Consider the following 26,012-nt stretch of genomic DNA (forward strand, 5'->3'; position numbering starts at 1 on the left):
AATTTCTACAGAGCTTCCTGCCTTAGTCATTGGGTACCCGGAGGGGTTGTTTGGTTGGAACGCAGCTTACCTTCCAGAACTGCCACTGGCTGGCGTGAAGATGCAGAAATAGTGAGTCCCCCACACACCTGGAAGTCACCTCATACATGGGGACCCAGCCAGTGGATTCAGCCAGGAAGGGGCACCTCCCCTGGAGGGTGGAAGCATCCTGTGACAGCTGTTTTGGGAGCAGTGGCTAAAGGCACAGCCTCCACGCCCACCCTGGCCTGGGCTCCCTGCCAGTGAGAGCCGCAGCTGCCCGGCCACAGGCCAGCCCTTCAGCTTGGCAGAAACTTCAAGTCAGAAATCGCTGTAGGCAAAGCTTCCACTGCATCCTTCCGGGCACGCAGGGAATAAACAGGGCACTTCCCCTGGCATCTCACCACACGTGCTCTCGGCCAATGTGTCAAACCAGAGAAGCTCAACCTGAACCAGCCTATCATGGACAAAATGAACTTGGCTTCTCAGAGTGTCCCTGTGCCTAAACCAGAACAAACGAGCCGGACACAATGGGTGGAAGAAGCCAAGCCCACCCAGAGCACAGCTAGAGGAGGAAACAGACCCTGGAAGAAAATTTGGCAGCTTGAACCTTTATTTTTAGTACTTTTTTAAAAAAGCATAATTAGAAACTTTCAATACAGAAATAATCCTAGCAAACCATTAAAAGTGTTGTTGTTCGACAGGATTTCGAATCAGGTCCACCAGGACATCGGTCCAGCCCTGTGAGCCCCCACCCCCACCCCCCTATTCATGCGTACTAACACTCAGTGGGACAGGCACACTGTCGTCACCAAAATAACCCCACCACCTGGGTCTGGACATCCAGCTGCCAGAAGCCATGAGGGTTTCTGGCCTGGGCAGGAAACTTCCAGGACCCCCTCCTCTTGCTGCTTGAATGTGCAAGCACTGCCTCACTGGCCTGCCCTCAATGCTCAGAGTGGCTGGCGGGTGCCGCCCACCCTAGGACCGATCATCCGCCAGGACAGTCTGAGGATGCAGACCGCACTTTGGATCCTGGCCCCCCAACCAGATGAGACCGCCTGCCAGTTGGCCCGCAGCCCCCTTCCTCCACAGCACCGCCTTCCCAAGCCCGCAGAGCCCCCATCCCCCATCCTGCGGCTCCAGAGGGAAGGCCTGTCCCATGGAACCCCGGTGTTTTGGCAGTTTGGGGAAGTGTGGAAACAGGTCAAAGGAAACCACCCCCCCCACCCCGTTTTGATTAAAAACCCCTCAACAGTGTTCACGAGGCAAATCTGCAGTGGGATCTGTGATGTGATTGTCCAGTCAGGGCTTTGCCTGGAAACCGCCTAGGGAAGGAAATCTAATAAAACATCATGGTGTTGAAATAAATTATTCCCAGGTTACATGATCCTTTTAAGGGAAAGGTGAATGAAGTATCCCAAGGAGGAGGGAAGGGGACAGTAATCATATGCATTTAACCCTGGTTTTTCCTCCGAGGGACCAGGGTGGGACCAGGGTGGGTCGGCTGTCTCCCAGCCCCAGCCGAGCCCCAGCTACCGTTCCTTCCCACCTGCTAAGAAACTCTCACGCCACTTTCATACTGAAACAGTTGTCAGTGACTTGAGGCTGCTGCCATTCCTCCCAGAGGCACCCTCCCCACACTCCGCAGCACCCGCTCCCCACACTGAAGACTCAGGAACTAAGTGGGAGGCCCTGGGCCAACACAGACAAGGGTGAGAGGCTCCTTCTGCTTTCCCACCAAGAAACGTCCCGGAAGGCAGAGCTGCCCTGCCAAGAGCCCGGCCCCATAATGACAGGAAGCCATTCACTTTTTCTAAAAACACTGGGCTCAGAGGGGAGGCCCCACTTACGCTGTAGGGCCAATCAAACCTCAGGAAGAGAAGTGTGAGGAAATTAATTCATTTGATTTGGCTTCACTTTCTTTAGCTGTTAAAATAATGCTCCTAAGCCCCATCCCTGCATGAACACCATCTTTCTGTTGGAACTGAAACAGGTTGGTATAAATAGAAGCCACAGCTCCCCTGGGTTTGTAGCGTAGAGGCATCTAGAAGGCAGGACAAGAAATCTGTTGGCCAAAGGGCAGGAGTGACTCCTGTGGATCCAAAGTGCTGGACCAGCTGAGGGCAGGACCTCTAACGAGAACCGCAAGCCTACCTCAAGGCCAGGCCTCCCCAGCCGGCAGAACGGTTAGGGGTAGAGAATGGGAAGGGCAGGGAGCTGGGCTGGGAACACAGACGGCAAAGGCCCTGGAGACGGGCAAGACCCTCCGTGCCAGGGACAGAAGTCAACGACGGCCTGCAGGACAGAACAAGTAACATGGAGCCTACTCCACCAGCCCAGGTTGGCAGAAGATGTGGGTAGAACGCGATCCTGTCTCCTCAGGAAGCTGCTGGCGGTAAGATGGGATGGGGACAGGGGGTCTGCTGCAGCAGGCTGGCATTAGGGAGGCAAAGCCAGAACAGGACGAGGGTGGAACGGCTGGTTAAAGCAATATACACTATGTACAAAATGGTTAATCAGTCCGCTCACTGGCAGCGTCCTCGCTGGGCCCAGGCGCCTTGGCCAGGGGCACCAGAAGGGAAGGGCAGGTTGTCCAACCCCTTCTCGGTGCTCAAGGGGAAGGGGAGGAAGTGCACGTGGCGCCTCCAGATACAAAAACGTGGAGAGAATTCTTTAAATAACGGCACGAAACTGAGACTGTCCCCCGAGGGGCCCCGTGGGCCTCGGGCCAGGGAGTGGCCGCAGTGCAGTCTCTGCAGTGGGCTGGGTGAGGCATTAGCAGCAGCGTTTCTTTCGTTTACTATTCCTCGTGAGCTTCACCACATCGTTCTGTTGTTGCTGCTGCTGTTTCGCCAAGTTGTCTTTCTTCGCTCGGAGGACCAGCTCTGTGATGCAGTTGAACATCTGTGAGGATGAAGGAGGCAGGGCGGGCCTCAGGCCTATGGGCAGGCCCCACCTTGGCTGTGCTACCTCTGCTGGCCAGCACGGCCACCTCCCGCCTCCCAGGGCCTAGCTTTCTATTTCTCCTTGTGAATTTTTTGGTGCATTTGCCCCCACATCCTTTCTAGAAGAAAGTGGTGAAGCATAAAGGTCAATCCCTCAGGATTTTCCAGTCTTTCATGTACATATGTCCCCAGCCCTCTCCTTCAGCTGGAATCTTCGGACAAGACAGATGAAAGGTCCCCTGCTCTGGTGACAGGCTAGAGGGACCCAGAGCCTGTCCACTCCATGGCACCTCACTGCACATCCTGCCCGGAACATTCCCCAGACCCCAAGACACCGGTGCCCTGCCCGAATCCACCGACCAACCCACATTCCTGTCCTTGACTCCACTGGGAAAGGCACCATCAAGCGCTCGGCAAAGCCCACTTCACTTTTTGTCCTCAGCACCCAAGGAGCAGGGACTCTCACCCCACCCAAATCTAGAGAAGAAACACATGGAGTCTAGGGACCATAAGTTGCTGCCCAAGGTCGTGTGGGCCCCACCACAGGTCCCCACGCAGAAAGGCCCACATTGCAACCCTAGCCTGACTGAGGCCCCCGGTGTCCAGGATGCAGCGGGGATCCCGGCCTCTCTGGGCCTCTGGACCCCACACAGCACGGGCAGGACCCACCCAAAGCTGCAAGTGCAGCCAGCCCGGGCTTGTGGCAAAAGGGCCAACTTTTCTCCCACAGACTCCCAACTACTGTTCTGTGCCCTGCAGAAGGGACCAGAAGCTGCCCCGGAGCCAGAGGCTCGGCTCGTCTGTGGGGATGTCCCTCAGAAGCAGGTGTCACCTGAGTCCCGGAGGCCAAGGCCCCAGGGAAAGCCAGAGGGCTGGGTGGAAAGTGCATGGTGGGGTGGGAGAGGTCCACGTCTGACTCGGCCTCTGACAGTCTGGGTGACCATCCTGGAGTTGGAACCTAGCTCCCCATTTGAAATGTGGGGATAACTGGCCTCAGAGGACTGCTGAGATGGGAGCTAACACCTCTAAAGGGCCTGGCAGTTACTATGACATCCTCTGTTGGCCACTGGGTGCACCAGGCAGGCTGGCAGTGGGGAGAGAAGGGTCGCAGCGGTGGAGCAGGTCTGGGCCCCACTCTGTCCCCATCCCTGCTCTGGCCCAGGCCTTACCTCTTCCACATTGACATTCTCCTTGGCACTGGTCTCAAACAACTGGATCCCCATCTGCCCCGCGAATTTGTAGGCATCTTCTGTTTCCACCACCTTCCGCTCAGGGTCATCATTCTTATTCCCCACTTCAAGGCAAAGCAAAGTCAGCTGGCCCTGCAGGGGCACCCCCCAGCACCCTCCACCCCACTGTCCCCACCCCCGGCAGCCCAGTCTCACCTAGTATTCGGCATACATCATCACAGTTCTGGTTAATTTCGTGAAGCCACCGTTTGACATTGACAAAGGACTCGGCACTGGTGACATCATAAACCACGATGACCCCGTGGGTTCCTCGATAATACCTGTAGAGCCAGGGTCTGCATCAGAGCTTCGGCCTAGACAAAACCCACCTGCCCTTGTCCAGAGAACAGCCAGGAACCGGGATGGGACTAACACTTCCCAGCAAGACACCCAGAGTCTCCGGTCTGCCTGACCTCGCCTGGACTTCTTCGATCCGTGCCTCAGCCAGCAGGAAGGGAAGCTCAGCAGGTGGGGACGCCGAACCTCACGCTGTCCCCAGGAGCCAGTGAGCAGGGAGTGCTCGGCCCCAAGGTGGGCAACCAGGTTGTTCGAGTCTGCCACTAGCTTTAAACTTCTTTGAAGTTCTTGTTTTATTTTTAAAACTCGGCAAGTTCTGCATTTGACATCATACTACCACTATCTGTGTTTTGATAGTCAAAAAATGTTCTCTCCTCAGATCTTAGTAAAATGCCACTCCAAGACAGCGCACCATTTGTGCAACCCTGCCTCGGCCTGCACACCCTGCCCTGGGGACAGACGGGCACCTCCTGTCCCGCCACTCATCCTTGCCGCTGGCAGGGAGAGCATGGAGACGGTGTGGCCTGCAGGCGCCCCGCACATGCCACCATTCGGAGGCACAGACCCCTCGGCCTGCGGTCAGCCCGAAGGTCCAGAAGGCAGCAGGATGTAAACATTCCCCTCAGAAACTATGTCCCCAATTCATTCACATGGTTCAGCAGGACAGATGGAGGACATCAACCCAGGGAGGAAGAGGCGGACAGGGCCTCACATTTCCCTGGAGAGCCTTCCCAGACCCAACAGCCAGGTGGTTCCCCCGCCCGACACTGTGTGACCACCCAGAGCTGCAGAGACTCCGCTCTGCAAGGTAAGAACCACTGCCCACAGCCTAGCCAACTCCTAAGAGTCGAGCTGTCCAGGCACTGGGCCCTCAGAACCACCCCTGCCCCCGCCCTCTGGCAGCTGCTGCTGAGAGCACCAGGTTATTAACGGTACACAGTTCAGCTAGGTGGACACCCACCTGAGCAGGTATAAGTGCAAGCCAAGAACCAGGGGAAGAGACGACTGTCCCTGCCAGCAAAGTGTGAACGGTGCAATGTGTTTCCAACTCTCCTCTGCTATAGACTGCTGGAAGACACCACGGATACCTACAGCTCTGGCCCCAGCACAAAGCCCCCTGCTCCCCGGGAAACTCCACCTCCTCTGGGGCCCATGCAAGGCCTTTATCGGAGACGGAGAGACCGGTGAGGGGCGAGGAGGCTCCAATGCTCCTGTTACCACCGCCGTCAGCAATCACTCCCATTCACAACTTCGCTCTGAGCCAGGCACAGCACCCAGCGCTTTATATCCACTACCTAATGAATGTTTTCAACAGCCTGGTGTCACAAACAGGACAGTTGCCATTTTACCAGTGAGGACGTGAGGCTGAGTGACCTGCCTGAAGTCACACCACCGTCAGGGAGCCTGGACCAAACTCCAGGGCCAGGCATCCAAGGGGCTTCCCTTCCTTGTCACCCCTGCCTCTCATCTCACTGCCCCACTCCTCACCCCTCCTGAGCCCACGCTCCTGGCCGTACTACTTGGTAGGCAAAACCCAGCGACCAAGAGACAAGAAACTGAGAGCCGGTGGGGCTCTTCCCTGGCAGGCCAGCAGGATGCAACTTCAGTTTCCCTTTTAATGCCCCGAGTCAGGAAATGCCACACTATTGTACCACGACCACCCTGACCCCTGAAAAACACACTCCTGGCCTCTTCCAAGTCTCCGTCTTTCCTCACCAGCTGCCGTCATGGGGCGTCAGGTCTTTCGGTGACCCCTCGGCAGAGAAAGCAGAGCCTCCTGCCTCATGAGGGGCAGAGTCGGGGGCCCCAAAATGGAGCTACCCTCAGCCTCCCCAGACAGACAGGGTGGCCAGCAGGGGCTGACCTGGTGCCCACAGTGCCAGGGCGCAGCACTGCCCCTGCTCAAGCAGCCTGAAACAAACATATTGCCCTCAGGCAGCTGAGCAACTTCAGTCTCCCCAACAACTGAAGGAGGCCATTCACCCCTCCCCCGCCCTGAAAGGAGCTGACCTCATGGCAGTCAGGGGAGGGGCTGAGGGTCCTCTTCTAAAAGGGCCCTGGCACCCCAGGGCCCACTGCCCAGGCTGAAGCATTTCTCACGGCCACAGGCCCTACAATCTCAGCTGCCCTGAACCCCACCTGACTGGAGCATCTGCCATTTGCCCCAGCCCCAGTCCCCTGGGGGTGAGGGGTCAGCAGAGAGCAGGGCTGTGGGCTGGTTAAAGGCAAGAGCTTTGACATCAGACCTCAATTCAGCTCCTGATTAACCAACCAACCTAAGTCATGTCACCCTCTCTGGGCCTCACTCTTGTTTATAACATGGAAATAATCACAGAACTTTATCAGGATGAAATGAAATGAAGTAGGTAACGTCTTCAGTGACAGTTCCAGTCCAGAGCAAGGACATCCGAGGTCAGTGCTTTGGTCTGACCACGAGGTCTTGGTCGTGTTGGGGCCTGGACACACAGGCCACTCAAAGACCCACCCCAAGGAGCCTCAGACCCCTGCTGCCTTCCTCAGCGCCCCACTAACAGTCACTGAGACACAAGGGGACTCAGGCAGCTCATCAGCAAGCAGCTGCAGGAGGCTGCATCGGGCAGCCGCCAGGCTGTGACCCCTGGGGCTCCGGGGAGTCTCAGACCACAGGGCAGGGGTGCTCGCTACAGAGCTAGCCCAGGGACAGACACCCACAGAAACCACTCGGGGCCTAGCCCCCTCACCAGAGCCACCCAGCCAGCACCTCCTAGAGTCCCCCATGCTCCCAGCCACCACTGTGGGGGCTCTTCACCCCTCGCACTGCCCACCCTCGGGAGATGCTGAAGCCAGCCTGGGGTCCAACCCATTTCCATGCTGAAGGGAGGAAAGGGGTCTCTGGCCAGAGAACTTCCTCACCCACCTTCCCAAGAGCCCCACTCACACAGGGACCACAGGGGACAGACAGAGGAGAAGCCTATTGCAGAAGCAACTACTACAAGGCTCCTACTCTGGTGCACACACCACCATGTGCAGCTCAGGCTCCTGCCACCGGGAGCAGGACCCCTCCCAGAAGTTCCCTCATCTGTAAAATGAGGACAGTAATGGTACACCCACAGAGGGCTCAAGGAGACCCTCCTGAAGCCCGAGCACAGAGTCCCTGGCACACATGGCTCAGCATTAAAGCAAACCCTAAAGACAAAGCACAGGTCATTTGGGCAACCTGCCCAAGGTCACACAGTAGAACAGAAATGTAAATTCTGAACCATTTGCCTTCAAAGCCCTGCTCTTTCCTGGAACCTGTCCCATTAACAGCCTGAGAACCAAGAGCCCGTCCACAGGACTCAGCTGTCTGCAGCTCCAGCTGGGTTCTCCTCCTGTCTGCAGCTCGGAGTCACCTAGGTGCTGCGGCAGCACAGGAGGGCAGCCTGCTGGGTGAGCGGTTCCCAGGAACCAGCTCTGGGGAGGCCAGGCAGTGGCCTCTCGACAGCCTCCTATGCACCAGCTGCCTTCCAGGCCTCCCAGCAGAGAGAAGCCAGCTTCAAAAAGTCAGGGTGGGTAATGGGAGGGAGGCTGCACAGCTGACCCCAGCTGTCACTACTGACACCCCAAGGTAACTGTCACTGACTAAGTGAACACCTGGTGAAGCCAGTATCACCATTATCCCATTTTACAGACAGAAGAACCAGAGGCCAGACAGTAGGCTGACTGTTCCGGACTGTCCTGGCTGCCCCGGAGGCAGGGTGCTCGGCCGCGGCCCACCCACGGGCAGCAGCCACACCTCACCCCTCTTCCTCTCACATCTTTAGGAAGTGGGGGGGGGGGCTGGCCAGCAAGGAGCTTACCTCCCGACAGCCTCAGGGGCCCACCCCAGCGACGTTTCTACCATGACCTGGACTAGCCACTCAACTGTGTCCCGATGTCGGTGGCGAGGGGGGCCCAGCCCGACTCACGTGGAGGTGATGGTGCGGAACCGCTCCTGCCCAGCCGTGTCCCAGATCTGCAGCTTCACTTTCTCCCCGTTGATCTCCACGGTCCGGATCTTGAAATCCACGCCGATCGTGGTGATGTAGCTGCCTGCACAGACACTCACGTTAGCAAGGCCCACGGGAGCCCCGGTCAGACTGCACTGCCCTCACTCTGGGCCCGGCACGGTCAAGGTCCCAGGGACATGATGATGAATGAGGAAGACATGGTCCTGCTGTGACGGAGCCCCACAGACAAGGTGAGGAGGGCACAGACAGGACACACGAAACAGTGACAAAGAAGACAATCTCAAGAGTGATGAGTGCCACAAAAAAAACCGGAGACATGACTGGGGGGAGGGACAGGCTCTTTTAATTAGAGTGGCTGGGCTGTTTGTTAGCTGTGCTCCGAGAATTGTATGGTGGGAGACTTATCATGCGTTCTGTTTTTCTTTTCTATTCTATTCCAAACATTTTAAATGACCCACAAAATTAACTTCCTAACACACATGATCTGCATTTTGAAAAACTCCAGGCAGAGGAGACAGTAGCAAAAATAGCAGTGGGGGGAGGGGGTCACGTGAGGTCAAGCACAGAGCCAGAGGCAGGTAGGGGTTCGAGGCCCATCTTGGGGCCTTTGTGCCATTTGGAGAGCTTGGACTTTCTTTTGTGTGTGACGGGAAGGCACTGGAGGTTTCCATCAGAGCATGAGCTGCACTACAAACAGCTCTCCTGGGGCGTCCATGTGAAGATGGAGTGGAAGAGAGTTTCTGGCCAACAGGACAGCCCTGTGCAGACCTACAAAGACCCGAGTGCTCAGACAACACGTTTTCGCTCTGTTAGGAGCTTACGGTGTGACAGTGCTGCAGGACACACACACAACTGAATCTATACCGCGTCACAACTCTCAAAGCTCTAAAGGAAAGGTCAAAGTTCAAGGTGGGGCCCGAGATCAAGGAAGGCTTTGGGGCGGAAGTCACACTGGGGCCTGGCTTGAAAGAATAGGTAAAATGTCAAAGGTTGAGATTAGGTGGGGGAAGACATTCCACCCAGAGGAAAAAAGCAGAGGCAAAACACAGAGAACAGAGAGAAAACAGTAGGAAACGAGCCAGCCCCGGCGCTGTGCAAGCACGGGATGATGCCAAGGAGTATGGCCCAGCACCTCCTGCAGCAGGCACTCAGCAAGCAGCTGTGGCAGAATGAATGAGTGAGCCAGGGAGCTCGTGAAATAGCAAAAGAATGAACAAACAGTAGGACCACAGAAACTGGAAAGGTGAGCTGAAAACAGAAGATGAAGGCCAAGGTTTTCAACAGGAGGACTGTGTCCTCACAGAGGACACTGGGCAGTGTCTTGAGACATTTTTAGTTGTCACAACTGCGGGGGGGAGCAATGTTACTGACATCTGGTGGGTGGAGCCCCGGGATTCCACTCTACTTCCTTTACAGAAGGGCCCCCCACAACACAGGATCACAGGGCCTGGAGTGGCACTGGCGCTGAGGGAAAACCTGGCTACACAAGCTCTGCTGGCTGTAGAGAGGGGGGCTGAGGTGTTAAGCACTGGCAAGCCCCTGGCCGAGCTGCATACGAGCAAGAAGAATTCAGCAGTCTGATGGGGTCGGGGTAGGGGCTGCAGTAACGCTTCAGGCTAGAACCAACGAGGTACTGGTAGTAGACATGGGAAGTGGGGCAAGACTGCAAAGGAGAGCCCTCCAGGAGTGAAAGCCAACAGGATGGGGAGTCAGAGGGACATAAGGAGGAAGAGGATTATTCAGCATGACAAGCTGGCCCAATAGCGACCATTCTTGAACAGAAGGCACTGGCAACAACCACCCTCCGGCACGTGCTGAAAGCTTACTGAGCCCCAGGCACTGTGACCGCCACATCACAGCCGACCCTCGCCATAACCCTTATGGAAAGGGCCACGATCGGCCCTACTGTACAGATGAGCTGAGACTTAGTCAGGCTCGTGGTCACACGGACAACTCTTTCCAGTTCACGCCACCAGTGCTGAGGCAGGACTACTGCTGGGAGAAGCCTGCTTCCCCACCGAGACGGGCATCAGCCCTGCGATCACTTCCTAGTTTTAGCTCCCTCTAACCACATCACAGGGAATTCCCGACAGGTCAGCCGCACGCCATCCCGGATCAGAGAGGCCAAGCCAGCCCGAAGCCTCTGCAATGGACCCAATGCAGTCCGCCAACAGAACACATCCACCTCACCAGGGATCAGGGAAACATAAACTTAAATGGGACAGCACTTTTTGCTGACTGGCTGAGCGAAAATGAAGACTACCGAGACCCAGCACTGATGGGCACTTTTCTTTGACAGCTCAGCTCAGAGGATGTGAGGAATTAAACGCACATACTCAGGACCTAGTGACTCCTCTGCTACACAAGGATGAACATACAACGTATCCCAAGAAATGCAGCATCACTGCCACCAGAAGCTGCCGGGAAGCACGCACACGTCAAGAGCACCGTTAGAGAACTGAGTGCACCCATGCACAGCCCAGGAAGCTTCCAGGCCACGCAAAAGAACCAGAGGTCTGCACGTGGCTGTGGGAGGGTGCCGCTCGACATGCTGAGGGGAAGGCCGGTTGCTGACGCCCCGTGTGCAGAGTGGAGAAGCAAAGTCAGAAAGACAGACGCCGTGCTGAACAGCGGCTAGCAGGGCACCAGAGAGCGCAGGCGAAGGGACAGCTTCCATTTTTCACTTTAGGGAGTCTTCCTGTTTGAAATTTTACACAGTCATGTACTAACTTGTAATATTTTTTTAACTTGTTTTTTCTTTTTTAAATGTTTGGGTCACAAAAAGACCCTGGGTGGCCAAAGTACAGGCCTGTAAAGGATTTTTTTGAACCAGACAGATTAAGACCAACCACAGAGGCTTCTGACCTGTGCCTCCCCCTGCTTCTCCTTCCCTCAGCTTGCAGTCAGAATGACAAGGTTTCCGACACGAGGCAGAGGCAGGTGTGTTCTGGCACTAGGGAGAGGGATTTCAAAACCCAAACACCCCAGCAGCACCCCAAGGGCACACTCACCTGAGAAAGTGTTGTCTGCAAAACGTAACAGTAAACTGCTCTTGCCCACACCTGCAGGAGAGAATGCAGGAGATGAGAGGAGGCCCGGTGCCCTCCCTCCACCCCAAGTGCTCCTTCCTCGGGGAGATGGCACCCAGGTCCTAACTCAAGCTCAGCTCCCTCCTTAGTGCTGCTTTTGATCTCAAGCAGCCACACACCCAGAACATCTCCCCCACCCAATCTCTGACCTTTTCCTCCGTCCCTGTGTAAGACAAGCTGCCCCCCAAATGCCGGGGGGAAGAGATGAGAAAGGGACCAGTGCCCAGGTCCTGTGTTGAGAGCTAGCCCCAGCAGCCCAGAGGAAGGGACCAGGTGACAGAAATACTGCCGGGGAAGGTCGACCAAATGACATGGGCCCCAAAGTACATCTAAAACGCGGTCCCTAGAAAACCACGCGTTGTGTGGAGAGTCAGTTCGTGCGCAGTGTGAGGCGAGGACTGCAGAGCTGGAAGGAGCCCTTGAGATCACCGGGGCTACTCTGCAGGTGAGGAAACTGAGGCCCAGACAACTCAAAGCAACTGTCAGCCATCTTACCCCGGCTGATGTCACCTCCAGCTGGGTCACTGAGGAGCGGCTGTCTGCCACACGCCTGTCACCCCGACAGCTCCCGTGTGCTCAGAGCACCTCACGCACCACGGCATCAGCTGGCACACTGGTTCCCAGAACAGGCGGAACCCTAAGCTCAGCTTCCCTTTACTCCGGCACACAGCGGCTTTAGCCTGCCAGATGCAACGGTCCTGTGTCCTTCTGCCCCATCCCCTACCCCCGCCACCCTTAAGGCCAGCTGGGTCAAATGACCACAGTAGGAAAGAATTAGCATGCAAAGAGCACTATGTGTGATGGGCATTTTGATGCGCCTGTAATTCCAACTGCATCTCTTAAGATGCAACTGAGGGGCAACTGAGGCTCCAAGGAGGTAAGCAGCTGGCCCAGGGGCCTCAGCAGGAAGAGTGAGCTGAGATCTGAACCCTACTCCGGAGCTCTAAAGCTCCTTCCAACACAGAAGGCTTGCGGAGTCTTCTTGCTTCTGTTTCAGGAAGCGGAATACAAAGACCCCAAAGGGGCTCCTGCGTCTCACTCCTGGTGGACTTTTAGCAGCAGTGCTCTCAAAGCTAGATTCGAAGAGATCTTAGACTAGAGTCTGAGAAACCCCCAAACCAAGTGCAAATTTTGAGTGCATGTGCATATTTGTGGGGAGGAGCCCAGAGCGTTCACCAGCTCCTCAGAGAGGGCACTATCTGGGTCCCCTCCCCAGCTGTGCTTCCCTAACCCTAACCAATCCAGACATCCTCTGATGATCTCATCTGGAGACTTCTCCAGGTGAGTACACTGTCCAGGAGAGCCCAGGAGAACTGGTTTCATGGAGTAAACCTGGGCCTGACCTTCCCAAAGGCAGGCTGGGGGTGCTGCGCCCACAGTACCTGCGGCTCAGCCGGTGCCTGCAGCACTCTTACTCAGAACCACTTCCTCATTGCTGCCTCTGCGAGGCTTCCTGCTGAGCCCAAGGAGAGCCCGGTCCTGGGCTGGGTCCCTCAGCACTCTGCCCAGCGCCAACACCCCACAGGCCCTGCAGGCTCCTCTGCTTCCTCCTGGAGACTCCTGGGTCCGCTTACTCAGCTGAAAGCTGTGTCTGGGCAATCAGGCTTGAGTTCCTCTAGAAAGGAGATCTCGCCTCATATACCCTGGACATTCAACGTGCTGGAAGCCAGGCCCAGCACTTAGTAGGCGCCAACAAAGCACTGTGAAATGAATTATGACCAAATAGACGCCAATCACACTGACGGCCATGCTATCTAATGCAATGACTGTAGCATTAACAGGAGCCAAAACAGTGGTTTTCAAACTTTTGGAGGCAGCAGAACACTTTTTTAAAATTAAATGCTATCTGACTCCACAGTAGCTGAAATAGATGAGAGGGAGGTGCTCTCTCTGCATGAGGCAATGAAGCGGTAGCGTCCCCTCCAACATGGCCTCTCCCGGTCCCCTTCACTCCCCCGCTCACTCTCTGCGGAGCTTCTGGAAACCACAAGGTCGCAGAGAGACCACTACAACCACCACATCAACAGCTCCTCCGAGCCTTACTCTGGGCCTGACACCAACCTCCAGCACTGCTCTTCCCTTTAAAAGGAACAGACACCCACCCTGAGAAATGTCATCTCCAAAATATCCCTGGGAGCGGCCTCTTTGGGAAAACACACTGCTACCATTCATCCCACCACGCTGGCCTAAGGGAGGAAGTGACAAGTCCCAATCTACCTTCCCACAGCTGAAGCCAACAGTTTCCCAAGGGCCATCTCTAGTATGAAACCAAACCAGTCCACTCCATCATCTTCACCCTGCACGGAGCAGAGGTTGGCACTCTATGCCTCTTGGTAGCCAGGAGACACAGATGTGTCCTGTAAAACCCTCCCACTCCACCCTCGGTCGTCACCGCGCTCTCTCCCTGAATTCTGCCTCCTGGGCTACTCGAGGCTCTGGCCCTCAAAGAGCCTCCACAGGAGTCCCCACCCTCCGCCCCGCTCCTCCCTTGGGCTATAGTTCCCTCACTCCTCTTTGCTTCACTTCTAGACTGTTGAAGACCTTTAGACCTTCAAGTAAAGTGTTCTCAATTTTAAACCTGGCTCAGTAACTAATTCACTGTATAACCTCAGATAAGTCACTTCCCCTCTCTGAGCCTCAGTTCACTCATCTGTAACATGAAAGGCTTTATTTAGACCTCTAGAGGCCACTCCAGCCTCCTGGTTCTAAGAACGAGGATGGCTGGCCTCATGGAGCAAATGTTACAAGTCAGCCAATGCAGAACATAAGAGAAAGTGTAGAACCTGAGGCATAAAGAAGAGCTGCAGAAGCTGAGGGAACGTATTCTAGAAGCGTATACAATGTGGCAGAGTGGGAAGAAGAACTCCAGATATATAAAGAAAGAAACTAACATTCATCGAGGGCCTCCTATTTGCTAGGCCTGATACCAGCTGCTCACACACGAATCTATGGTTAGTTAACTCCTGCCTTTGCCTCTGATGAGCTTTGGGCAAGTCAGCGGGCTCCTTGGAGCTTTAATTTGCTTATCTGACAAACCACACAGGCAAAGGGTGAGAAGCAGATGAGAGAGTGTCTGTGAACTCATTTGATAAACCTTAGGGGAGCATCCACTCAAGGAGCCCTGGTCAGGGAGAGCATGATGTTCATCTCCTTGCCCAATTGCCAAAGCTTACTTTGAACTCCTCCAAGCATTCGACTTGGAGCATCAGCTCACTGTCAGGAGAAATTAAACTGCAAAGCATCTGTGTCCTCTTCACAACGCAGTCCTCCACGGTCAGACTGAACTGGGAGCCAGACAACATCAATCTTGACCCAGGAGTCTTCTCCCACACCTGACTTCTGAGTGAAAAATCAATACACCACGCAAAATGTACTGTGAGAAAGGGGGCCAAACTCATCCCCTGGGTTTTATAGAGCACAAAAGCCAACAAGCCGCATCTTCTTGCTGAATTTTTGCTTTTCGTTTTGGGGTATCAACACATGTCCTAGGCGTCTTACAAAGCGATAGGGACCCCTGACCATAGTGGACTGACTTTAACTCCTAAAGGAGAGAAATCACCCTGGGGCCAGCCGCTCATAACCAAGGCCAAGGCTGAAATTAAATCCTGTAAAACTAAAGACATAAGCCTAGGAACCCAGAGGAATGCCAGAGGCCATCTCCAAGAGCCAGTCTGCATGGCCCGTCTGGTTTTCTTTCATTCAAACCACAACCCCCTCCTTTCTAACTCCTTCCCCGACCACAGCTACTCTTCATCTCCATAGTTAGCCCCTAATTTTTCCTCTTACCTCTCCCTTCCACCAGTAACCACAGAAACCTCAGCCATCCTTCACCTGATCCAAACCACCAACCACATCCCAATCCAGCTCCACAGTGAGACCAAAACCCACCTACTTCCCCGACCCAGCTATGACACTGTCACCCAACACTCTGACATCAGGGTCTTACAACCTCTCTGACTTGGTCCCCTCTTTGCTTAGCAGCCCATGGGCCCTACCACCAACCTGGTCTCTGCCTCCAGTCACATGACCCCCTTGCCCACATTCAGCTCAGGTCTGGTCTGGTCTGGTCTATAAATTCTGCATTCCCCAGCCTCCTTTCCCATCATTTAATCCCAGCGCCTCAGATATGCTCCCACAACCTCCTGAGGCCTGCCTCCCTGACCTCGTGGTCAGTCCATAAACCTGCAGGTGCCACACTCCAAACCTCTCAAACCCTCCACCCTCTCCCAGAAACCAGCCAGCACTTCTAAGGATGCTTAATATTCGTTCATTCAACAAGTATGTGTTAGGCACCTACTGGGTGCCAGGCCCTGCACTGGACACTGGAGAGGTTGCAGTGCACTGAGCTAGGAGCTCTCCAGGAGTGTGGAGTGTGGATATGGTCAGCACTTCGGTAATAGCGGCTGACCCACCTCCAGTACCTGTCCAGCATACATACAGCACGTACGAGCAATCAAACACCGAATACGCATCCCGTGCCAGGCCCCGTTCCCATCACCGTGTGTGCATGTGTGCAGTATCTCATTGAACACTCCATCAGCGCAGGGAGGCAGATCCCATTATTCCATTCTACAGAAGAGGAAACAGAACCACAGAGCTGGAGCGACGGTAATTAGGCAGGAAATGTGCCAGGCCCTGTGCGAAGTGTGTTACCTGCCTTACCTTATTTAAACCTCGCAGCAATCCCATGAGGAAGGTTCTGGGAACATCCCCACTTTGCAGAGGAAGAAACTGAGGCTTCCAAGAATACTACTAACCACATCAATAGAGAACATCTACACCAGGTCGGTGCTAAGCACTTTTCCAGCTTTATCTCATCAAATACTCACACCACCCAGCGAGGCAAGTCCCCACTTCTCAGGTGAAGAAACTGAGGCTCAGAAAGGCGAAACAACTTGCCCAAGGTCACACGGTGAGGAAGCTGGTAGTCCCAGGACTCGAACCGAGGACTCGAACCCAGGTCTCTCCAACTCCAGAGATCGTGAGACTTGAGCAAGGTCACACGTGAGGCAGCGGCAGGCGTGGTGTGTGGACCGGACGCCCCAGCCGCGACCCCTGCTCGCCTGGCTCCTCCGCCTCGCAGTCCCACGCCCCAACCTCTCCATGGCGCGGCCCGGAGCCCCTCGGCGCGCCCCTGGGACGGGCGGCCGCTGGGCAGCCCCGCCCGCCCCGCGCTGGCCGGCACCTCCCCGCCCGTCTGCCCGCCCCGAGGCCCCCGCGGGCCGCGCCCGGCAGGGCCCACGCCGCCTCCGGCCGCCTCGGCCCTCACCGCTGTCGCCGATGATGAGCAGCTTGAAGAGGTGGTCGTAGTCCCGGGCCATGGCGGGCAGGGGAGGCGCGGGCAGGCGGACGGGGTCGGTGCTGGCCTCGCGATCCGCAGCTCCCTCTGGGCTGCTCCGGCAGCGGCGGATCCACTTCCCGAACAAACAGCCGGAACTGACAGAAACACCTCCCTCAGCTCCCCCTCCTCCTCCTCCTTCTCTTCAGCAGCCACCGCCGCTGCCGCCGCCTCTCTCCTTCCCGCCCCGCCCCACCACTGCGCAGGCGCAGCGTCTGGCACCGCCTGCACGCAGCCGCAGCCGCGACCAGCCGCGCCCTCTCCGCGCTCGCGCACCGCGCGTGCGCTCTGGTAGTTGTGCCGCCGTGGACCAGGTGGCCCACTGCTTTCTTGGTGATCATTTCGGCCGCTGCCCGCGGCCCTGAGACCTCAGAAAGCTGAGCTGCTCTCGAACCCTAACTGAAAGAAGCCGAGAGTGCCGGTGAAGCCGGCAGTGGTCCGGGACAGACTCGCTCCTTCACCTTCAAGCCCCGCAAGTGCTGCGGCTAGGAAAAGACGGGCGCGCGGTGACCGTGGGGGCGGGGCATACGCAAGCTCTCGGTTCGTCGAGAACGGAGTCTCGGATACTCCGCCTCCTTTCTGCAGCGACACCGCCCCTAGGGTGCTGGCGCCAGCCCTCACCTTGTCCCGTCCCGAGCCTGTGAACTGGACGCCCAAGCGGTTGGCGGCAGCTAAATTTTACAGGACAGGAATCGCCTGCCGGAGTTTAGCGGGTTAGGAGTGTAGGCTTTGAGGTCAGCTCTGCGTCGAAATCAGATCCTAGCCCTGTAACCTCTAGAACCTGAGTTGCCTTTTTGGTAAAAATGGGGAGAATAGTTCGATTCAGAATCCCGTCCACCTTGACGCTGTGTTTGGGAGATTAATGACCCAGTGTGTAAGATGCAGCCTGAGACGGAAAGCAGCAGCTCCCTGGGCTTCAATTTCACACCACCTCCAGGCAGATGCACCGTTTAGAGTTGTATGGTTAGGAAGATCGGGGCCGTCAGCAGTTGAGAGGTATTCGCTTTATCATCACCCCTTTTTTTTCCAGCTATAGAGTAAGTTCCTACCTGTCCTAAAAATAGGATGTTCCTACTGTCATCCTCATTATGGAATTGCAGAGATTTGTAAGTAACCTGTCCCTTTCCAGTCAAGAACCTGTTAGATATTTCTACTTTATCAAACATGTTTTTAAATCTTGACTACAAAAAGTAGCGCTCATGGTTTTTAAAAAATGTACAGAAGTTTACCAAAAAAGTAAAAGTTACTATTTTTTCTTCAGACCCAATTCTCACAGGTAACTTCCCGATGTTTTTTGGATACCTTAAAATGTTTAAATGTTGAATGAATACATGTCCTTCAATGAGTTTTCTGTTCCTATGCAAACACATACATGTGTATGTTTGGTTGCTTTTTTTTTTTTTTTTTTTGAGAGAGAGAGAGAGAGAGAGAGACAGAAACCAATTTGTTGTTCCACTAATTTATGCATTCATGGGTTGTTTCTTGTATGTGCCCTGACCAGGGATCCAACCCGCAACCTTGGAGCGTTGGGCTGACACTCTAACCATCTGAGCTACCCAACCAGGACCACCTTTTCTCTTTAATCATATACTTACTTTTATTATTGAACTTAGACATTTTATTATTAATGCCTTATAGTACTCCATATGGTACTGTAATTTTACCACTCTGCTGTTGATAGGCATCAGTGTTTATAATTTTTTGTTATAATAACGTTGCAGGGAAGATCCTTTTATTGATTTGGAGAGAGTATCATCATCAATTTGTTATTCCAGTTATGTATGCATTCATTGGTTGCTTATTGTATATGCTCTGACCAGAGACTGGATTTGAAACCTTGGCTTATGGAGTTGGCGCTCTAACCAACTGGGCTACCCAGCCAGCACATGGAGTGTCTGACTCAAGCTTTCAGTTGTTTTTCCAGGAGCTGAGCATCATCAGTACGGTGATGTCAAAAGAACCTGGAATCTGAAGGTACTAGCTGGGAGAAGAGCTGCCCACATGACCACTGAGAAGTAGTCCTTCTTAGACTGGGAAAGATTAGTGGGATCCCCTTTGATCAAGCCGTTTTATTTAGGGAAGTATAAGGGAAGGAAGCCTCAGTGTAGCCGACCACTTCCGACCATCTTCTTAACCTGCTGTGGAGTTAAAGAGACTTTGGTTCATACGCTGGCTTTGAAATCCTGGCTCCATCCCTTAAAAGCTTTGAGCTTTTGGGTAAGTCAGTTCACAATGTCTCAGAAACCCAGATCCTACATGGGATACTTGGAAGGATTAGAGCTATGTTTGTAAGTCACATGGCACCTACAGGCATAGTATTTCATTTAATTGCCCTGTGCAGAAAGTGTGTTTTTTACAAATTGAAGGCAAGGTCCTCCACCAGCAAAAGGATTACAATTCACTGAAAGCTTAGATGATAGCATTTTTTAGTAAAACATATTTTTGAGACATAATGTTATTGCACTGTTGAATAGACTACAGTATAGTGCAAACATAACTTTTATGTGAAACTGGGAAACCACAAAATTTGTGCGACTGCCTTTATTGTGATACTCATTTTATGTTGCGGTGGTCTGGGACTGAACCTACAGCATCTCCAAGGGATGCCTGTATAGGCATGTGATAAACAGTAACTAGTGCTGTTAACGAAGGTCGCTGTACACTGACTCATGCATACTTTCAGCCATTTCTGATTGGAGACTAGCACACACTTCCAAGGCAGCCTCCTGACATCTCAGGGCTGCAGGACGCTTTGAGTAGAGCAGAACTGGCCATTATGAAGACCACCAGATTCCTGACTTGCCTGCATACGTATTCTGGACAGCAATAAGAATAATTCCTTCAGTTATTTAGAAACTATTTAATGAGTGCTATTTGTTCATTACATGCCACAGATAGGAGAAGAGAGCCTTTTCCCTCCAGGAGTTTACAGTCTTATCAGAATAAGACATACTCAGGAGGAATGAAAAATGCAAGGCAATGCAACAGATAAAATCGTGTCGAATAAGCAGTCTACACTTCAGAGGAGGAGCGCTATCACTTTTGGCGAGATTGATGGGGAAGAGAGTTCCTGATGGAATTTAGAGAGCTTTGAATGACAGGTGTATTAAACAGCCACTGTCACAGCCTGTGCAAATCATCAATTTTATCTTTGAGGGGGAATTCCCTAGAGGGCAGGATATGTGCTTGGCATCCCCAAAATGAAGCTCTGATTATATTTCCTGTAGAAACACTATTTTACATTTATTTAAACTACAGTTTAGCCCTGGCTGGTGTGGCTCAGTGGATTGAGTGCCGACCTGCAAACCAAAGTGTCTCTGGTTTGATTCCCAGTCAGGGCACATGCCTGGGTTGTGGGCCAGGTCCCCAGTGGGAGGCATGCAAGAGGCAACCACACATTGATGTTTCTCTCCCTCTTTCTCCTTCCCTTCCTCTCTCTCTAAAAATAAATAAATAAAATCTTAAAAAAAAAAACAAACCCGAAAACCCTACAGTTTAATGAATGGAGCTATGTTTTGGTAGATAGATAAAGAGATAGGATATATCTCTCTCTACATATATATAAACTTTCACAACTGAGGTAAGGTCCAGTATGTACTACTGATGGGAAACTTTGTTCCACTGTTCTAACTAACAGCTAACTTACAGATGAGCTTTTGCAGCCCCACCTGTCTGTACATTAGAAACCACACTGGGGAGGCACGGAAAGTTTTTGAGCAGAGAAACAATATCAACATGTTATTTTAGGAAAGTAATCTGGTGAAAGCATGCAGGATGGATTTCAGCTGCAGAACTTTTAAGGAGGTTATTGCTGAAGCCCAGGTGTGAGGTAACAACAGGAAGGGACAGATGCAGAAGGCAATATGCAAACATTATCAACCAAAGCAGCACTTAAAAAGAAAAAATCACATGCCTGGCAATTCACTCGCTAATTCAGTAAATATTGTGTGTTTACTTGGTGCCAGGCACTGCGCTGGGCACTGAGGACACCAGATGAGCAAGACAAAGCCCTGTCCTCATGGAGCTTATGGTTCCTTCAGCAAATATCCGAGGACTGTGTGCCAGACACTGGGCTGGGGATTTAGAAGAAAATACAACTAAAATCCCTGATTGCGTAGAGCTTACGTTCTGGTAGAGAATGCAAATAAACATGTGTCTGAATTAAAAAAGGAAAGTAAGGGGGACAGGAGTTTGCAGAGGTTTATAGGGACAGTGACACTATGGAGGTGGTGGGTATATACTATTCATTCAAGAAGTTTGGCAGTGAATGAAAAGAGCAAAAGAATGGGTGGTCAGGACAGTGGTGTTGAATGAAGAATTTCTCAGGATAGCAGAGGTAGAGGGTTAGCAGCCAGTGAACGGTAAAGATTGAGCAGCAAGGGCTGAAGATGGGTTAAGGGCACCTGAAAGAGCTTAGCTGGCAAAGAGGAAAGTCTGGACGTGCAGTGTCGCCAGTGGGGCGGTTAAGAGGGTAGAGGAGAAGGGAGCCTCCAGCTGAGGCCTTGGAGACAGAGCAGCAGTACCTCTAGGGTAGCAGTGGGAGGTGAGGGACAGCACAGCTGGGGCCTGGAGGGACCTGTGAAAGCCAGATTTCAGACAGGCCAGCAGTGGATTCTGAAGTCCCTGAGATAAGTAGCAAGGAAGGAAGCACATGCTGCAATCCTAGAAGGTAGAAGTGGATGTAGATGGGAGTTTAGAGAAGGCAAGTGAAGTGAATGGCAGGGACTTTAAATGAGCTGAGATGGGGCACCATCCAACATGCTGGCCCAAGAGGGCAGGAACATAGGCAACTGCATTGGGTCTCCCTTGATGGAACTGTAAACTGGCCCTTTATCCCATACCTGCACGCCTAATGCCACACTATGAGGCCTGGCAATGGCCTTGCCCTGCCCTTAGGTTCAGGTCTCAAAAGTCAAATGGACGTTAAGTACCTTGATTGTGGGGACCATCCAGGTAACCTCTGGGGCCTAACACATGGTAGGCACTTGGGTGTCTGTTGAATTAAAGTGAAGCCACACACAGAACTTGAAGAGTTAGAAGGAATATCAGAAATAATATAGTGGAACTCTCGTTTGCTTTATGTGGGGGATAGGCCAAATTTGGGGTCTCTCACTGTCACTCAGAGTCAAACCCCCCCCCACTCCCACCAAACTCTTCAATATGTCCCCTCATCTTTTAAGTTAGATCAGTGGTTCTCACTAAGCCCCTCAAAGAATCAGTGCACACTTCAGAACGCTGAGATGGTGTTTGCCTTTCCACTTACGAGTCCGCAGTGGAGTTTCCGGGCCCACGTGGCATGTGGCCCTGAACAGACAGACTGCAGCGGGTGTCAGCAGCGAGACGCGAACAGACGTGCAGAAATGGAAAACCGTGCCACTCCCCTCACTAACATGGTCTTTGTTTTGCAAAACAAGTTACATTTGTCATGGACGGTTCTTCGTACTAACAGGTAATGGGTTTATCATTTTTAAATGAATTTATAAAACTTTTAGAGTTGGCGACTTTTGATGCCTAAGGCAGGGTCCTCCATAATTTTTCAAAGTGTAAAGCGGTCCTGAGGCCACAGTGCTTGAGGAATGCTGGATTAGATATGGCTGCACCGCAGCTGCCCACCTCCCTTTTTTATGGGAATCTGCGTGGTCAGAAGGAGCTCCTGTAGCTTGTGACCGGGCGCCACCTTTGAGCAGCACCAGAAAGTGCCTGGTGCATCCCACGTGGTCTCACTCAGGAGAGTCCCCCCCAGAAATCCCACTGCAGTGACAGTCCTTGAACCAGTCTTCCTAGTTCCCTGAGCTTCCTCACCACCGACACTGCCGCCCCCCGTAGGCTGCAGGACCTCCCAGCAGAACCAAGGGGCAGCTCAGAACCACCCAGGGAAGTGGCTGGGCTCCACCTGTTCGGAAAAGTGGAATCCAGTCACTTCACAGAGCCGCGTGCCAAGAACTTGGTTCGTTTCTTTTGTTAAATTCACCTTCCAAAATTATTTTTATAGAAAGGCCCTGGGGCTTGGTGACCAAAATATTAAGAAATATGGGTTTTTTCTGGTTAGGCAGCCAACTAACTGGCTACACAACCTTAGAGATTCTCCTCATCTGAACCTCAACTTTCCTTCTCAGAAAATAAGGACCAGCTCCTCTGGTCTCTCCCACGAGGGTGCCGGAGCGCCGCTCCAAGGCCTGGGCACGGCGAGGGCCAGCCATGCGAGCACTCTGGGTGCTTCCGACCGTCAGTCCTCGGAAGAAATGTTTCTGTTAGCGTTTCAAACTTCAGGCTCACGAAGTTACCAACACACCTGCAAATCCTGGGCCCAGCAGTTACACCCCAACGGTGAGAGGGCTGTCCTGGCGACACACCCTGGTGGGAACAGGTGCCCAGCTGGTGTCCCGCTTCTCTTCGCTGACACCTCACACTACTCACAGCGGCTGCATAGGGGTACCTCTGTGTCCCTATGTGACTGGACCGGCCTGTGCGGACACCTGACAGGTGAGGACACGTGAGTTCAGGGAGACTTGGGAACATGCTGCGGGTCACCTGGCTGACTCTGAAGCGGTAAAGTTAAGGTTCAAACCTGACCTCAAAATCCGGGCAGCTCCACCACACACAGCACACTATACTAGGACTCGAAAGTGTTGTCTGCATTTCCTTAAAAATATCTAGGACCTAGATCTTTTAAGTCTGGCTGCTTATTTCTCCCTATTCTAATTTAGAAAGGTTTGAAGGCAACCTAAGACATATCCACACAGACCCAAACTCAGGAGAAAAACATTCCTAACTGCCAACTTGTTTCAAAATCTGCCCTCACTAGAGTGTCTCCAAGTCCCTGCAAATGAAAGTATCCCTCCGGCATGTCCTCTGCCACTCCTGAGCCCCTCGCACCAGAGCAGCGTGACTGGGGCAACTGAACCTGTAGGTTTGGTTTGGAAGGGGTGTGACGCGTCACACCCTCCCACGTTTTAAAATAACCTTGACGCTCGGGATTCCAGAGGTTCCGAGGGTGAGCGGAAGGACTGAGAGTGCTGTTCGGCCTCCCCAGGGCTGGCTAAGGGCCTGCCCTGTCATTACCTTTCAGGACCAAGGCAGAGGAGGGGCATCCTCTCTCCAGGGGGCCACTGAAAGTCTGAGACAATAAATGTCTCTTCTAAAGACCTTCCCAGCAAGTGTCCTGGGAACAGGTGAGGTACTGCTGACCAGGCTGCAGAGCAGCTGGGCAAGGCCTGGGGTGGGAAGAGTCACCCGGAGCAGCCGCGGGGTGGCATCTGAGCGCTCATTGCCAGCATGCCAGGACATGAAAGGTTTGGAAACACTGTTCCCAAGAATGAAAAATGCTCTTGCCTAACCAGCCAGCATGAAGGAAGAGAAAGGCTAAGAATTTGAACTCTGGGGGTGGACTGCCATTTATCAGCCATGTGACCCTGGGCAAGCGACTTCTCTGTGCCTCAGTTTCCTCTGGGAAACACTAATAACAAGACAACCCACCTCATAGGTTCAGAAGATTAAATGAAAAATGCCAAATGTCATCTGTTACAATTACTATTAATCCCTAAAGGACAACTTGGAAAACAAGAGATTTTGAGAGCTTCCATTCCAAATTCCCCATTTACAGGCGACAAAACCAGCCAACTGTTGGCTGGCTTGCCCGAGGCAGCACAGCCATACCAACCGCCAGAGCAGACAGTTGTTTTTTGTGCCAGGTGCCAGTTCCTCCAGGGTGTTCCGTCTGGGCTGACCAGGCCTTTCTGTCAGCTCCACTGTTGCGGCTGGGACAGCCCTTCGGAGCACACTTCCTAGGGGTCCACACCCTCCCCTCCAGACTCAGGGAGTGCAACTCAGCGTGCTCTGGAGCCTTGAGTCACCCACGTACCCTGAACAGAGAGCGCTCGTCCGCCTCCAGTTTCTGGAACGGAAACCTGCTGTTTTTCCTTTAGATTTTGTTGAATGTCTCCCACCTCTAAGGACCTCAGGTACCTCTCCCAATGTCAGAGTGTGGACTGAATACCAGAGGTGGACACAGCATCAATGCGAAGATCCCGGAGGAAACACTGAAGATCACCACAGAGGCTCAGCAGAGGTTCCCAGCCTATAGCCCCTCACCCAGAAATTTCACCTACCTCCCCATGGCTAACCGGCAGAGCTGACCACATATGCAGACAGCCTGCTGGATATATGCCCCAGGCAGCCAGGAGGACACCGATGACCATCTGCATCCCAGAAGCAGGGAACAGTTACAGTTGCCGTGACTACCAAAAGCTGAAACCATTGGCCGCTTTGGTTATGGAGACTGACTCAGCTGACCTTTCAAGGTCCCTTCTAGCGCTGGGACTCTACAATTACATTGAGCCAGCTGAGACCATGTCTGCTGCAAGAAAATAGAAAGTCCTGTGACATGTAGGGCTTAGGCATCGAAAGCAAGGATTTCATCAGAAATAAGAGGTCACCTTCTCTGATCCATCAGAAGTGCTGAGTCACAGGGCTTTCTACCTCTGCCACATTACTAATAAGCAAAGCCTGGCTGTTTTTGGTATAGCACTCTAGACCTTTTACAGAGGGAGTTCCCTACCACCACCACGTTTGACCTCTCTTCCTTTAACAGCTCTGGTCCATCATTTTAATAGAGGTTTATTTCGTATTGTGACCAGGGAAACAGCCCAGAAAAACTTGCGTCACTAAGCCCAGTAGGGCGTGTGCCACCAGACGGGACACATGGATCACGAGCCTTCTAAGGACCAGGAGGAAGGAAGTCATTCATAAAGGAGCAGATGCTGAGCTGCCACTCTGGCTTCCTCTGCAAGTCCTCTGCCCACAGGAATGGGGTTCCCACTCCAGAGGGCACAGAGAGCTCTTTAAAGCTTGGCTACAGAAGCTCCCCACCTCCCTTAGTCAGGACAGAGAAGGGAAGTGGCTCGTTCTCCACACCAGGTGAGGTTGAAAGCCTGGCTGCACACCTTTCCAGACCTGACCCCAGGACAGAGAAGTCTACAGACACCTACACAACTTCTGACAGGAAGAAAGAACACCCAGAGAGCAGAGTGTTGCCGCTGCTTAATGAAACAGCCCCCAGCCTTGCCTTCTCCCTGATGCAGGAAGCTTCATGTTTAATGAGTGTTTGGAGAGTTTTAAAAATTGGC

At 53.2% G+C, this 26,012-nt stretch overlaps 1 protein-coding gene across 2 annotated transcripts; it reads right to left on the bottom strand.

The window, feature by feature from the left end:
- Positions 1-603: 603 nt before the first annotated feature.
- RAB35 (RAB35, member RAS oncogene family) lies at positions 604-17,082 on the bottom strand. 2 transcript variants are annotated; one of them, XM_053927928.2, is made up of 6 exons: positions 16,819-17,071; positions 11,472-11,522; positions 8,419-8,542; positions 4,352-4,476; positions 4,136-4,260; positions 604-2,925 (listed from the first exon to the last, which is right to left on the bottom strand). In XM_053927928.2, the coding sequence occupies exons 1-6, from the start codon at positions 16,868-16,870 to the stop codon at positions 2,797-2,799; spliced, it is 606 nt and encodes a 201-aa protein (XP_053783903.1). In that variant the 5' UTR covers positions 16,871-17,071; the 3' UTR covers positions 604-2,796. The 2 variants fall into 2 exon arrangements, with proteins under 2 accessions (XP_053783903.1, XP_053783904.1); XM_053927929.2 differs by lacking the exon at positions 4,136-4,260 and having other exon boundaries at positions 16,819-17,082.
- Between the last annotated feature and the right edge of the window lie 8,930 nt (positions 17,083-26,012).

This window comes from Desmodus rotundus, chromosome 7, assembly GCF_022682495.2.
Source record: "Desmodus rotundus isolate HL8 chromosome 7, HLdesRot8A.1, whole genome shotgun sequence".
Lineage (NCBI taxonomy): Eukaryota > Metazoa > Chordata > Mammalia > Chiroptera > Phyllostomidae > Desmodus > Desmodus rotundus.

Coding starts and splice junctions, on each gene's coding strand:
- RAB35 (XM_053927928.2), bottom strand. CDS start 16,870: ATGGCCCGGGACTACGACCACCTCTTCAAGCTGCTCATCATCGGCGAC. Junction 8,543..11,471: donor TGCAGACAACACTTTCTCAG/GTGAGTGTGCCC, acceptor GTGTCTGTGCAG/GCAGCTACATCACCACGATC. Junction 4,477..8,418: donor TTCCGCACCATCACCTCCAC/GTGAGTCGGGCT, acceptor CTGGCTCTACAG/GTATTATCGAGGAACCCACG.